At 33.4% G+C, this 13,592-nt stretch overlaps 1 protein-coding gene across 1 annotated transcript; it reads right to left on the reverse strand.

Moving 5' to 3' along the window:
- Positions 1-1,288: 1,288 nt before the first annotated feature.
- LOC134235635 (uncharacterized) lies at positions 1,289-8,801 on the reverse strand. The gene is made up of 4 exons (XM_062717764.1): positions 8,582-8,801; positions 3,305-3,366; positions 3,024-3,167; positions 1,289-2,765 (listed from the first exon to the last, which is right to left on the reverse strand). The coding sequence occupies exons 1-4, from the start codon at positions 8,653-8,655 to the stop codon at positions 2,035-2,037; spliced, it is 1,011 nt and encodes a 336-aa protein (XP_062573748.1). The 5' UTR covers positions 8,656-8,801; the 3' UTR covers positions 1,289-2,034.
- Between the last annotated feature and the right edge of the window lie 4,791 nt (positions 8,802-13,592).

Genomic DNA, 13,592 nt, shown 5'->3' on the forward strand with positions numbered 1-13,592 from the left:
ATTGGTTACATACTGTTATGATATATTCTGTGTTTACTTTTGGTTACAGTCTTTTTGTTTTAATGTGATGAAATGTTATTGATAAAATCAAGTAATAAAAAGAATTTTTATATAAACTGTGCAGTAAAGTGTAATGTTATATTGTTTAGAAAATTTCTTAAAATTAATGAGATTTTTTAAAAATCTGTCCATTCTAGATGCTCACGTAGGCTCGCCAAGTGTAATTTTCCTGTGGTTTTTCATTGGCATTTGGAATATCAATTTTCAGTGTCTCTAAATTAAGGTCACTAGAATATTTCAGAGATTTTTTTTTTCCTGAAATTTTGGTCTTATGCAAAAAACAATGTACTGTAAAAACTGTTAAATTTTCTTGACAGCTATTGTCAATATAAAATCATAAATTTATTTCCTTGATTGTTCTTCAACACACTTATCAAAAGTCATTGTAAAAAAATAAATAAATGAAGGGTTCATTAAAATTTTCTAATTTTTGAATGCACTTGTCATGTGAGGTTTTATGAATGTTTGTTAAAATGATGTAAACAATTATGTAAATGGTAACAAACTATAAATGAAAAATTTTCAGATGTTCAGCGTTATAATTTAACAGGAAAGAACCTCTAAACAATACAATTCTGGGAAGTATGTAATCAATGGAGTTAGTTAAATAGTGAATATGGGGCGTTCTTAGTTTCAGGAAATGGACAGGGAATAGGAAATTAAAGCTTAAAAGCTGCAGACAAAATAACCCACAATAAAGTTCATTTATAGAACTTGGAGAGGGATTTTGAGTGTTGGGGGTGCAGAAGACTTTACAGGGAACTTTAAAAAAAAAAAGAATGTTCATAAACATATCAAAATTTCAATAAGCAGTATGTTGGTATAAAAGTGATAAATGGAGCTCTTGAAATTTTCCCAAAGATATATTTTTCACTACTAGAAATTTTATACACAATTTTAAAATACATAGAAGAAATTCATTTTCTTCAGCAGGTGTAAAATTTTGCGATTTGCGTGATCAAGGGCATGCCAGTAACTTTTGTGGACACATCGTTCCATGATTGGCTTTAATGATAGATTGTTTTTGCTTAGTACAAGCCATTCTATTAATAGTAAAACTTGGAATATGATGACTTAAAACAACATTGTTGATATCCTTGTTTCATCAACTTGTTAATCAATAGCTTGCCTCAAAATATTACAAGAATTTCTTAATAAAATCAACATTAAACTTAAATCATTACTTCCACTTTGATATGGATTTTTCCACTACGGTCTGAAAGGCAATACAGTATGGATTTTTAGACTGGTTGTAGAGAAGGGATACTGTGATGCCACTCGTAACACACAGTTTGAAATTGGTTTATTTACCAGTGAGTACATGATAATGGAGATTAAGGTTTTGTACAGAAGAGTTTAGGCTGTATATGGACTTATTGAGATGTCAATACTTTCCATCATATTGATGCCTCAAATTCATTATTTCCTTGTTCTTATATATCCCGATTAATTATACACAACAAAGAGTAGATTTAGGACTGGGAAATGCAAGAGGCCCAGTTCAGCTAAAGAATGGCCATATGATCTAATATAACTGAAAATTTTCAATGATATACTAGTATTCCATTCGTTTTGTTTTAAAACTACCCCTAGTAAAATAATAAATTCAGTCTTCTTTGCCAGAAATTTAATTGGAAATTCAAGATATCACAAATCAAACTATATATTTATTGAAATGTCTATATCATGATTGAGTTAAAGTTGAATATAGGGAAAATATGGAGATGAGAAACAGAAATAACAGCTTGATAGTCCACTGAAATGATTCACATCAGGAGCAATATAAACATGAACCTTTAAAAAAATCAGAGGTGGGATCAGCTGCCATGGATGAGTAAGCATTCCCTGCCGACCGGTCACCACCGCCATGTGCTCCTTGTCATGACCGCGCAAACGAAAACAACCGTAGACGATTCAGTGTATGAATAAAAGGCAAATCTGCAAATACGAGTACTGAAAACATACTAGATAAATTTAAACCACAGACAAATACAATTGTTTGGGATTTGTGCAGTCAGTTGTGTAGGTATTGCTGACGACCGCCAAATCGTTCGTTAATCCTTTTCTCGTTGACTCGCGTTCAGGGGAGCCTACAATTTCGATGTACTTTGGTATAGTTTTCTCCAGTGTTGGTCCGTCTTTCTGTGAAAGGACATTGCCATTTGACTGACACGGTTTTGGGCCTTCACTGTCGGGCATCTTTTGTTCATTTTCAATGTAATTTTCAATGTCTGCGTACGGTGGATCCCTTTGTTCTGGCGGTGTTTCAGCTCTTGATCCAATTTTCAAATCTTTTGATTCTTTGCCGTGGATAACGTCGTATGATTTAAGCTGTGGGTTCCCTTTTGGATAAATATCCTGGTTGTGCCCCGGATTACCATTATTTTTTAAGCATTTATATCGGATCTGTGTAATTACCAACACGGCAAAGAGGAGTAAGAACAATCCACAGAATATAAAAATCCCTAACAAGAGGGGGCTATTCGCCAAGATGGGATCGTCTAACAGAGTTTTAGTCAAGCCACTCTGGGGTTTTACTCTGATTTCTTGCACGCGCGTGCTTCTAATTCTTCCGGGGATGAGAGCAGACGTTGTTACCACTTCCGGGCTAGATTTCGTACTCGTGGTGGGAAATACGGTGGTTGCTGTTGAAATCTTTTCTAATTCTTTTTGAGTTGTTGCTAGACTTTTCTCTGTTGTGGGCACTTAACAAAAATATCAAATAACTACATTAGAATGATTTAGAAACATGATTCCATTCTTTGCAATCACAGCGTCTGTAAATGAGAACACTTCGGATGCCTATTCTATAAAATTAATTGTAAAGCTCAATTAACCATAGTTTTAATTTACCCTTCCTCGTATAAAATGTAAACTGAAATTGATTGATTGATTGTATGTTGTTTGACGTCCCTCTCAAGAATTTTCCCATTCATATAGAGATGCTTAACTGAAATTGATACCTTCTGTTGATATTGGCATACAGCCGTATGAGGGACTACAAAATTCCGTTTTCCTACAAGAGCACTGTGACTGACAGTCCTTTCCATAACTTGGATAACGACACGGTATGGTGCAGTTGATTCCAGAATACCCGATAACACAACCTGGAGAAGATGTTTTATTATGAGTACATTAAGGAGCAATACATATGTTAGTAGTACGTACCATATAAATGGTAGAAGATTTTAATCAGAGATAATTTCGTAGTTATAGATTTTATGGTTGAATTATGTCAACTTACTGATGCATTTTCCTCTTCCGGTGTCCCAAATCTTATCTGGACAACACACCAATTTTGGGTCGCTGAAAGAAATAATTCTTATCAGTATTATATCATTATGACAAAGTTAATTTTTTGTGTCTTCACACTCGAAGATTCGGGGCGGGGGTATGTAGTTTTTGCCTTGGGTTTCTGTCTATCTAGCTGTCTGTCTGTCTAGTTGTCTGTCCGCAAAAACTTCCCTTGCGCATTACTTTTTATTGGTTTGAGTATAATGGCTTTCAAGTTTCAGGTGTATATTCCTTCTGACAAGACTTCCTTTGGATACCAACATATGTTTGATCTATTGATATTGGAATTTTGACCATCTTTTGCAAAAAATTACACAACTTTAACCTGAAAATTTCTACTCTGAATTCTAATTTGAGTTAACTTCAAATTTGTGTCTATGCACCTTTAAGGGGGTCAACTAATTATTCTTTTTATTGACCACCAGATATAAATTAAATTTTGGGATATGACATCTTAAGCTGTCCACTATTATTTGGCAAAGAAAAATTTTAGCTTCAAAATTTTCAATCATTTTGTTATACATGTATATCTTTATATGAAGCTCTTCTTATTATGGAGATCAAAATAGTCTAAAAATGGCCACGACCTCTCTCCCACCCAGCCCCTTTAACATCATTCTCATTACCACCGTGTAGTAGGGCACATATGGGGTTTCGGTTAAGTAACATATGGGGTTTCAACTCCGAAGCGGTGATTTTTTGCATTTGGAAAATATATTTGTAAAAATCCGTTGCTAATGAAGTCTTCGGGGCCAAATGACACGCGCACGGGTTGTAAGAATGTATCACAGGAGTCGGCAATTTTATCAATAAATAGAAAATAAATGGTAAACAGGCATAAATCCTACCAGTGAGCTTTGCAAGCGTACGTTCGCGAAGCTCACTGGTAGGATTTATGCCTGTTTACCATTTATTTTCTATTTATTGATAAAATTGCCGACTCCTCGCGAAGCTCACTGGTAGGATTTATGCCTGTTTACCATTTATTTTCTATTTATTGAAAAAATTGCCGACTCCTGTGAATGTATTACCTTCCAAATTAGTACAATAGGCTGGTTGAAAACCTTACGGAGTCTGCAAACACTTCTGGACAGTTCAGTCGACTTGGAAAAGTTGTGGTGTCGCTGACTTTCTTTGCTTTATAATTTTCAAAAGCGGACCTTTAAAACTCATTTTAAGGATGGTAGATGAAGATTGATATAAAAACAATCCATGGAAACTTTTTTCACCTTTCGCAGTCTCTTTTTTCTGTAAGAAATATAAATTTTTTTGGCCAAATTCTAATGTGCCTAATGGGGTTTCAAGGTTTGTTAACATAGGGGGTTTCAACTCAAAGGTTTTTTTCTATGTTTAAATCTTTGCTTTCTTTCAAGAATATGGATTTCGTCCATTTAATACTTTAGAATAAAAAAGAATAGTCATATGTTAGGCAAAAAGTTTGGTTGTCACCTATGTGCAAAGATGAACAGATGTGGAAGCTCACTCAAGAGACAGGTTGCGCGTCATACACAAGCCGGGAGCACTTCTTCCAAGCATAACATTTTACTGTTGAAATTCTTCATTGAAAACTCACACCTTTGTTGCGGTACAGCCAAATAATGGTATTGAAGAGTTGTGCATGAATAAAATTTGTTACTTCCCACATTTTCTTAAAGGAAACCCAGTTCCGTGTTTATGAGACGCAATGTGCCTCTATGGGAAACTGATTTATTTGATTAAACGCCTTCTTTTATGTAAACATATTCAATGGCGTTGTACATGCAGTAACATTGTATACAAATATACATGGAAAGCAATGATTTAAAATATATAAAATCCATGCAAAGAAGTGTTTTTTAAAGTTGTTTTTGAAAACATCAATAGATTTTGATTGATTAATATGCAAAGGTAGTTCGTTCCATAATTTTAGATACATGTCAAATGTTATAAAATTTCCGGTCGCAGATCTTTTATCTTACATTCAATAGGACTTATAACAGCCTTCGGAATTTCGGGAAAAACGCAATCGTAAATTTGAATTCTATTTTGACAAAAGTTCAATTAAATGTTTCGCCCACTGAACAGTTACACATAAATATCAGAATTTTAAATGACACCCTAGATAGATTTGATAGGTGTCCGATAGAGATTAAAGTGAGTATTCATGTATGTATATTTTTACATTCAAATTATTTCTTTTCTTTTAGAAATCCATCGGAATTTTTATATAATTCCATTCAATATCCTATCAAACACACCAAACCTTATTACAGCGCAGTAGAATGCATAGTTGGAATTATATGCATTTTCAATACTCTTGTAAGGCTAAGATGTGTATTGTATTAACTCATATTAATTAAAATCAATGGAATAATTTAATCATCAAAATATAACATTTGTACCCCCCCCCCCCCCGCATTTAACATTCAATGTCACAGACGGCTTTTAAAAGTACGTCATGTCTGACATGCGCTTTATCCAGTAGAAAGTACATGTATAATGAAATTTACAATTATGTAGAGATAAAACTAGAGAATGTAAATGTAAGCATTGGATTCTTATTTTTGGACTTTTGGCACTCTTACAGGACCGAAGATATCAAAAAATAAGAATTTGAGGTGCTTAAACATCTTTGCACAGTCCGGTGAAAAACAAATCTTTTGCCTTCCATTTGGCCATTCACTTTTGCTTCGTGATGAATGAACAAGGATCTAGATCCAAAGATTTAAACATAAGAAAAAAAAACATTTGAGTTGAAACCCCCCCCCCCATGTTAACAAACCTTGAAACCCCATTAGGCACATTAGAATTTGGCGCCACAAAAGTTTATATTTCTTACAGAAAAAGAGACTGCGAAAAGTGAAAAAAGTTTCCATGGATTGTTTTTATATCAATCTTCATCTACCATCCTTAAAATGATCTTTAAAGGTCCGCTTTTGAAAATTATAAAGCAAAGAAAGTCAGCGACACCACAACTTTTCCCAGTCGACTGAACTGTCCAGAAGTGTTTGCAGAATCCATAACGCTTTCAACCAGCCTACTGCACTAAATTGGAAGGTAATACATTCTTACAACCTGTACGCATGTCATTTGACCCCGAAGACTTCATTAGGAACGGATTTTTACAAATATATTTTCCAAATGCAAAAAATCACCGCTTCGGAGTTGAAACCCCATATGTTACTTAACCGAAACCCCATATGTGCCCTACTACACGGTGATTACTGACATTTCAGAAATAACGAGATTTTTTTTAAGGTTATGGCCAAGGTACAAGTTTTGTAAACTTTTGCAAAAGTAGATCAATTTCAAGGTCAATGTCAAAAGGTCAAATAACATGTATGTTTGTAATTGAAGAAAGGTCCTTTTACTGGGAATGCACATGTGAAATATGAAAACCAATTAAAGGATTTAGTGTGAATTTACCAGCGAGAAAGACAGACGGACAGACAGAGCAAAAACTATGTGCCCCTGAATCTTGGATTACGGGTACATAAAAAGTTTGGTAAGACGGCGAAGTCCTGTTTTAGATTTAATTAATTCTAATAATCAATAAAAATTCTTGCAAACAACGTAACAATTAACAGCTATATATTGGCAGGATGATAAAATTGTGGTTGTGTTAGAAAGTGCACATGGGGAAATGAGATGTTATTTTTTTTATTAGTTCAGTAAAATAATTCTCAAATGATTAAATATTTTAAAAACTTGCTTTAAACTAAGTTTTATTCGTTGTTATTATGTTTCAATTTCATTATCATTTTGCATCAGATAATTGATCATTTATGGTAAATAAAGAGTTTACAATACAGGTACTCCCCATCCTGGGGGAGTGTGTAAAATACTAAAGGAAATTGTCGTGAAATTCCGCATGATAATAAAGTGGTAAAAGTACATGGTGAATAAAAAATTGAAAAGTTGCTCAACTAGTAAAAACTTGTTTGAATATGCTGTACAGCTGCGAATGACACAAATATTATTTTTTTTTTTACATTTTGCACCGCGTCATGCAGCATAGCCTGCACTACAGAAACCATAGAGGCATTATCCTGTGACAAAAATCAAGGGTATTAGCACGTGGGTCATTTTGATAGGCTTTTTGACTTTTTTACATCGATAAATCCATTGGATGAGCAAATGCCGCACTAAAATTTCTATTTAATTTTTAAAAATATTTATTTATGAATTTTGGCCTGGAATAAAAATGACATAATTTCAGCTTTGAATAGCATGTGCTTTCCTTGCACGAATGCTTTGAACTGTGAAAGTACTTTTTGACATGCTAAATTTTGTTAGCGGCCGATTTGATGTTTTGCATCAATTTTACTTGTTTTTTTTGTTTTTGTTTTTTTTTTGTAATTCTTATTTCATAATACCATCTTTCAAGGTTTTTTAAAAATAATGATTCATTATATAAGTATATAATAGTCATTGATATTGTTTCCTCCTTAATTAATGGTAAAAACCTGCATGCATGGTATTTATAAATATACATCATGTAAATGTACATTGTTTTTTGAGTGCTCAACAATTATTTTTCAAGTACCCCTCGTAGTAAAAAAAAAAATTATTTATATATTTTTCTTATTTTAAAAAGTGTATCATGTTGTAAATTCAAAATTTACAACATGATACTACTATATAGTTATCTTTATATAAGCATAGGATCGAATGATGGTCCATGAAAATTTGAAATCGATTCAGATGCATTTATGTGTAAATAGAAATAATAAGAATGAAATCTGCAAAATGTTCTTTTTATGCAACTGTTTTATTATATAAAAAATATTTTCATTTACGCAGAGACACAAAATCGGCATCTTGTCAGGTTTTGACTTCTCGGTCCAATATGCAATCTGAGGACTGAAAAGCCGAGACCTGAAAAATAACCGCCATAACCCAACTTCTACCATTTTTCCTTTGATATTGCAAAAATAAACCGGCGATGGTGAAAATCTCGTAGTTTTAAAAATTACTGTACAATGTATATAGTATTCAATGCATTCAGTATCCATGGAACCCCATGGAATGCAGTTCTCCCTTTCACAAATTCTAAGAAATTATAATGTCTTGCAAATTATGATTTTAAAAGATATTAACAAAATGTCAATTAGCAAAATGAAAGAATTGGACATATTTATTTTTTCAAGGTACTAGTACCATATATATTTATTTTTGGACAGGAGATATTAACTTGTTTTGTTGAGATCTTAATGATGATAATGCGAATTTCAAACGTAGCACTTACCTCGGACATCTGGCATGAAGACGCCAAATTTGTAGCAAAAATAAAAGTAAACACTTTTTCTTTTTGTTCTTCATCCCTAGAATATATCAGCTAGCACCCTGTTCTTCCGCATTTTGTAATTTATTTAAATTATCACTAGTTAATTTTCACAATTTTTCCCGGAAGAAGTCTGAGGACTCATTTGTATTTATAGGAAATCAAAACCAATACGATCTAGAAAAAAAAACCCATTCTTTTACATACATCTGTGTATCGTGATGCTTGGAAATCAACTCTGGTGGAAAATCCTACTTAGATATCCATTGCATGTATTTCATAGATAAATGTATTAACTTGGCAATAAACAGAGGAAAACGGGATTAGGGAGATCAAAACAAGGGAAGGGGCGGGAAAGACTCACCCTCCGTCTCCCCTATTATTTTGTGCATATTGTTTTTTCCTGTATGAATTTTCTTCTCCTTTGTATTTGGTCGGACAAATTTTAACTGTATTCATAGAAACAAAAAAAAAAAACAAGATGTGTTTGTGAAACACTATGCGCCCGGCAGCAACAAAGTACAAAAATCTTTTTTTAGCATATTGGTCACAGTCAAAGTCACAAGGTCATTGACCTTGGTGTCATTTGAAAGAACTCAATTGGTGGAGTATGCATACCAAATATGAAGTCCCTATCTCCTATGGTTCAAAAGTAATGACAAACAGTGGAAAAACCTATTTTTAGCATATAGGTCACAGTCAAGGTCACAAGGTCATTGACCTTGTCGTCGTTTGTTAGGACTTTATTAGTGGAGTATGTATACCAAATATGAAGTCCCTATCTCTTATGGTTCAAAAGTTCTGACAAACAGTGGAAAAAGCTATTTTTTAGCATATAGGTCACAGTCAAGGTCACAAGGTCATTGACCTTGATGTCATTTGAAAGGACTTTATTAGTGGAGTATGCATACCAAATATGAAGTCTCTATCTCTTATGGATCAAAAGTTATGGCGAAGGTTAAAGTTGACAACAGACAGAAAGACAAACAGACAAACAGATAAACAGACAGACAGACAGGACAAAAACAATATACGCCCGGGATCTATCGATCCAGGCGATAAAAAGGAGCCAACACTAATTCTAAAATCATCTTACCCTGAAAAACTTCACAAGTACAACAACAACAACAATAACAAATTGTTCGATTCCATGGTGGTGGTGCATGTTTCCAACTTCTTTCATAACCATTTTTAACCTATACCTACCCGAGTACGAAAGCCCGAATGTGCGCATTTTCGCGGGTTCAAAAAAAATTAATTCTTCGCGTTATATCGCGAAACTTTCGCTTATAAGCGCTTAACTTTCGCAAATAAACACGAAACTTTTGCGTTATAATGGTAACTTTCACATAAACTTTCGCGAAATAATATGCATATAGAAATGTTACTCTGGGAACTTGATAATGACGGAAAGATTAGAACATGAACGCAGACGGGAACTTCTATAAAATGATTGTTGTTTTTTTAGGTCAATGATTTCGCCATCTGAGGAGTACAATATTCATTGAGCTCGAATTATTTAGCCATCTGAGGAGTACAATATTCACCGAGCCCGAAGGGCGAGGTGAATATTGTACTTTGAAGATGGCTAATAATTGTATTGACCGAAAAAACAGCAATAATCGTTTTATTATATGATTCACTGATAAAATGATACAACTCATTACTTGTTTGCATTTAATTAAGTCCTAGCCAAATACAAGAGAGAAGCAGAATTAAAATGTAAATAAACCTTACCAGTCGTATCAATTTGAAAAAAAACAACATAATGTCAGTCTCTTTTATAGGATAGATTTTGAAAGGAAGAAGTATTATCAGGGAAAACTGACAGCCAAAAAGTAAAAAAATTGATCAGCAAAAGTGTTGGAGGGGGGTTCCTGCATCCCCTCTTACCATCCTCACCCGAAAATATATATTCGCTTATGTTTTGTTCACATGAAAAAAAAGGCATAGTCGCTTAAATAGCTTTCCAAAACAATTTGTATCAATTTGGAATTTCTCGATCTATTTTTAGATCAATGTGAGGAAATTAAATAAATCCTTGTATTCACCTGGAAAGTCACGTGCAGGTCAATACAACGTAGTATTTTTCTAACATAGTTGGATCTCAGCCAATCAGAGAGATGGAAATTATTCAATCATATAATAATACACAATTATTGCTGTTTTTAGGTCAATACGATGATTTAGACACCTGGGGAGTTATCAACAACTTAGTTTCAAGAAAAGAATCTATTTTTAAGTAAAAAATCTTTACCAAACATTCCATCTGTTATTGTTACTTGTCAGGATCAAGGCATATTACGGAATGCTTTAATTTTACGAACAGTCGAAATCGGCCAATAAATTGGAAAATTATGAATGAGTGTCGTGTGACATCATCACAGGACATTATAAAAGCATCGTACAAATTGGCAGTGAAATCCATGAAGCCAAAACGATAAAATGACCAAAAACACAAACGCCCGTTGCTTACAGTGTTACACGTTACGCAATTTCAAACCCCAGTACTATGCGCGCACAAAATTGGGACTGATTTTGTAACGTCAAAATATACTTTTCTGACGTTATTGTATACGTCGTTTAAGCGTTAAAACGTAGACGGGAACTTAATTAAATTAATTTATAAAATATCTCATTTCCTCAGAAGATGTACTGGAGAAAAGATGCGAGAATACGATATATTAGTTTTCCAAATTTTGCATTTTATTACAAAACCTCTCCAATTAATAAAATGAATTTTACAATCTTGTAAATGTTTTTCAATTGTTAAATTCAAAAAAATCTCAAGATTGATTGTTTTGTTTTTTAAGGAAAATCACCACTTTACACTTTTCTCAAGTTACAAATGTTTTTATCAATAACATTCACTACAACTGTACAACTATATATAACTTCATGAACTTAGTAAATTAAAAGTGAGTGAACAATGTATTACTAGTATTTCATGAGCTTAACGGCCCTTATGATGATGTTTAAAAAACTATTATAATTGGATAGTGTTAATTACAAATATATCGGGGAGGAGAGGTAAACTTTTCTTAAATTTTCTCCGATATTTATATATAAGATGGGTAATTGCAGAGTTCGTGGACTAGCGCCATGAATTAAAACTATCAAGGTATATACAGCAAAGGGTTTGTACACTTTGAATATTAACAATGTTCTTGAAAGCAGTGGTACATACCACGTGGTGCAACCTCAAAATACAACTCTACGTATTTCTACTGTCAGTACAGTGAGTCTAACGGAGACAAATGAACATTGGTCATCCAATTTCCATCCTTGTGGTGGGACACAATTGACAAATTTACCTCATTTTGTTAATTTTCTGAGATCTTGATCTTAATAAACTTATCTCAAATTCTCTAGATAGTGTTAAAAATGACGCCGAAAAGGGGTAATTTTTATCACGAAATTCATAATAATGAAGTTTAACTTTTGGAAAACTCACAGCATAGACTTTGAGTTATTTGAACAGCGTTGTAAAAGACGACGGTAAAAAAAAAAAAAAAAAAAAAAAAAAAGTTGTGTTTGTGAAACACTATGCGTCGGCGGCAACAAAAATCGAAAATGCTAGTACACAGGCATAGGTAACAGTCAAGGTCACAAGGTCATTGACCTTGGTGTCAACTAGATGAGTGGATTATGCACACCAAATATGAAGTCTCTATCTTTTATGGTTCAAAAGTTATGGTAAAAGGTACGAACAAGCAGTTAAGGTTTTTTAGCATATAGGTCACAGTCTAGGTCACCAGGTCATTGACCTTGGTGTCATTTCAAAGTACTTTATTAGTGTAGTATGTATACTAAATATGAAGTCTCTATCTTTCATGGTTCAAAAGTATGGCGAAGGTTAAAGTTTGCAGACAGAAAAGCTATTTTTTGCATATTGGTCACATTCAAGGTCACAAGGTCATTAATATTGGTGTCATTTGAAAGCACCTAATTAGTGAAGTATGCATACCAAATATGAAGTTTTTACCTTTCATGGTTCAAAAGTTATGGCCAAGGTTAAAGTGTGGAGACAAACAAACAAACAAACAAACAAACAGACAGACAGACAGGACAAAAACAATATACGCCTCGGATCTATCGATTCGGGCGCATAATAAGACAGAGGAAAGACACATTCAATACCCAGTAGCAAGAAACATTAAAATTGCACATGTGTAACTTGTGATACTCAAGATCAAATAGCCTTTTGCTATTCATTGTAATGAATAAACTAGATCACAAAATCAAAGGAAAGTTGAGACTAATGCAAATGCCATGGTAAAATAGCAAAAGTTGCGCGTTATATAACGCGAAAGTTATGCGTTTATTCGCGAAAGTTTTGCGTTAATTCGCAATATTTACACTAATTTTGCAAATGTTTTCCTTTATATAACACCACTGATATGAAAGCAAGCGTTTTTATTACTGTATTAATACAGGTACGGGGTGAAGAGGTCATAGATGTGCGTATGGATAAACGTTCGACGTAATTTCTCAGTGACGTTATAAAGGGTCGAAGCGCGTTTAGTGGATTACAAACCAACTTCGCTAGCCAAGGGTTTCCGATCCGATACCTACTCTACAACTTGTAGAGTAGGTATCGGATCGGAAACCCGTGGCTAGCGAAGATGGTACAAAACAAAATTTTCATTTCACAAAAGTACGTGTCCCATGACACTCGTATTAAAAAAAATTGTCCCATGCCTTAAGACTTAAAAAAGTAACTGTCCCATGGTAAAATTTTGATGATAGTGAAATAATTGGAACAAAATTAATAGTCTTTCAGATTACAGATATTTAAAATATCGATAAAGTTTTTTTTTTATTTGGGGGGGGGGGTGTTTATTTTTATACTTTGTACTTTATGTATTAGATTTATGTTACCATTTGAATCCTTCGTTTGACTTTCAATTTTTAGGATATGACTTTTTCGAAAAAAAGTATATATTTTTAAATAAAATGAATTTATCTCTCTTGA

This window comes from Saccostrea cucullata, unplaced genomic scaffold (assembly GCF_032062105.1).
Source record: "Saccostrea cucullata isolate Sc308-1 unplaced genomic scaffold, CSIRO_AGI_Scuc_v1 ctg3579, whole genome shotgun sequence".
Taxonomy (NCBI): Eukaryota; Metazoa; Mollusca; class Bivalvia; order Ostreida; family Ostreidae; genus Saccostrea; species Saccostrea cuccullata.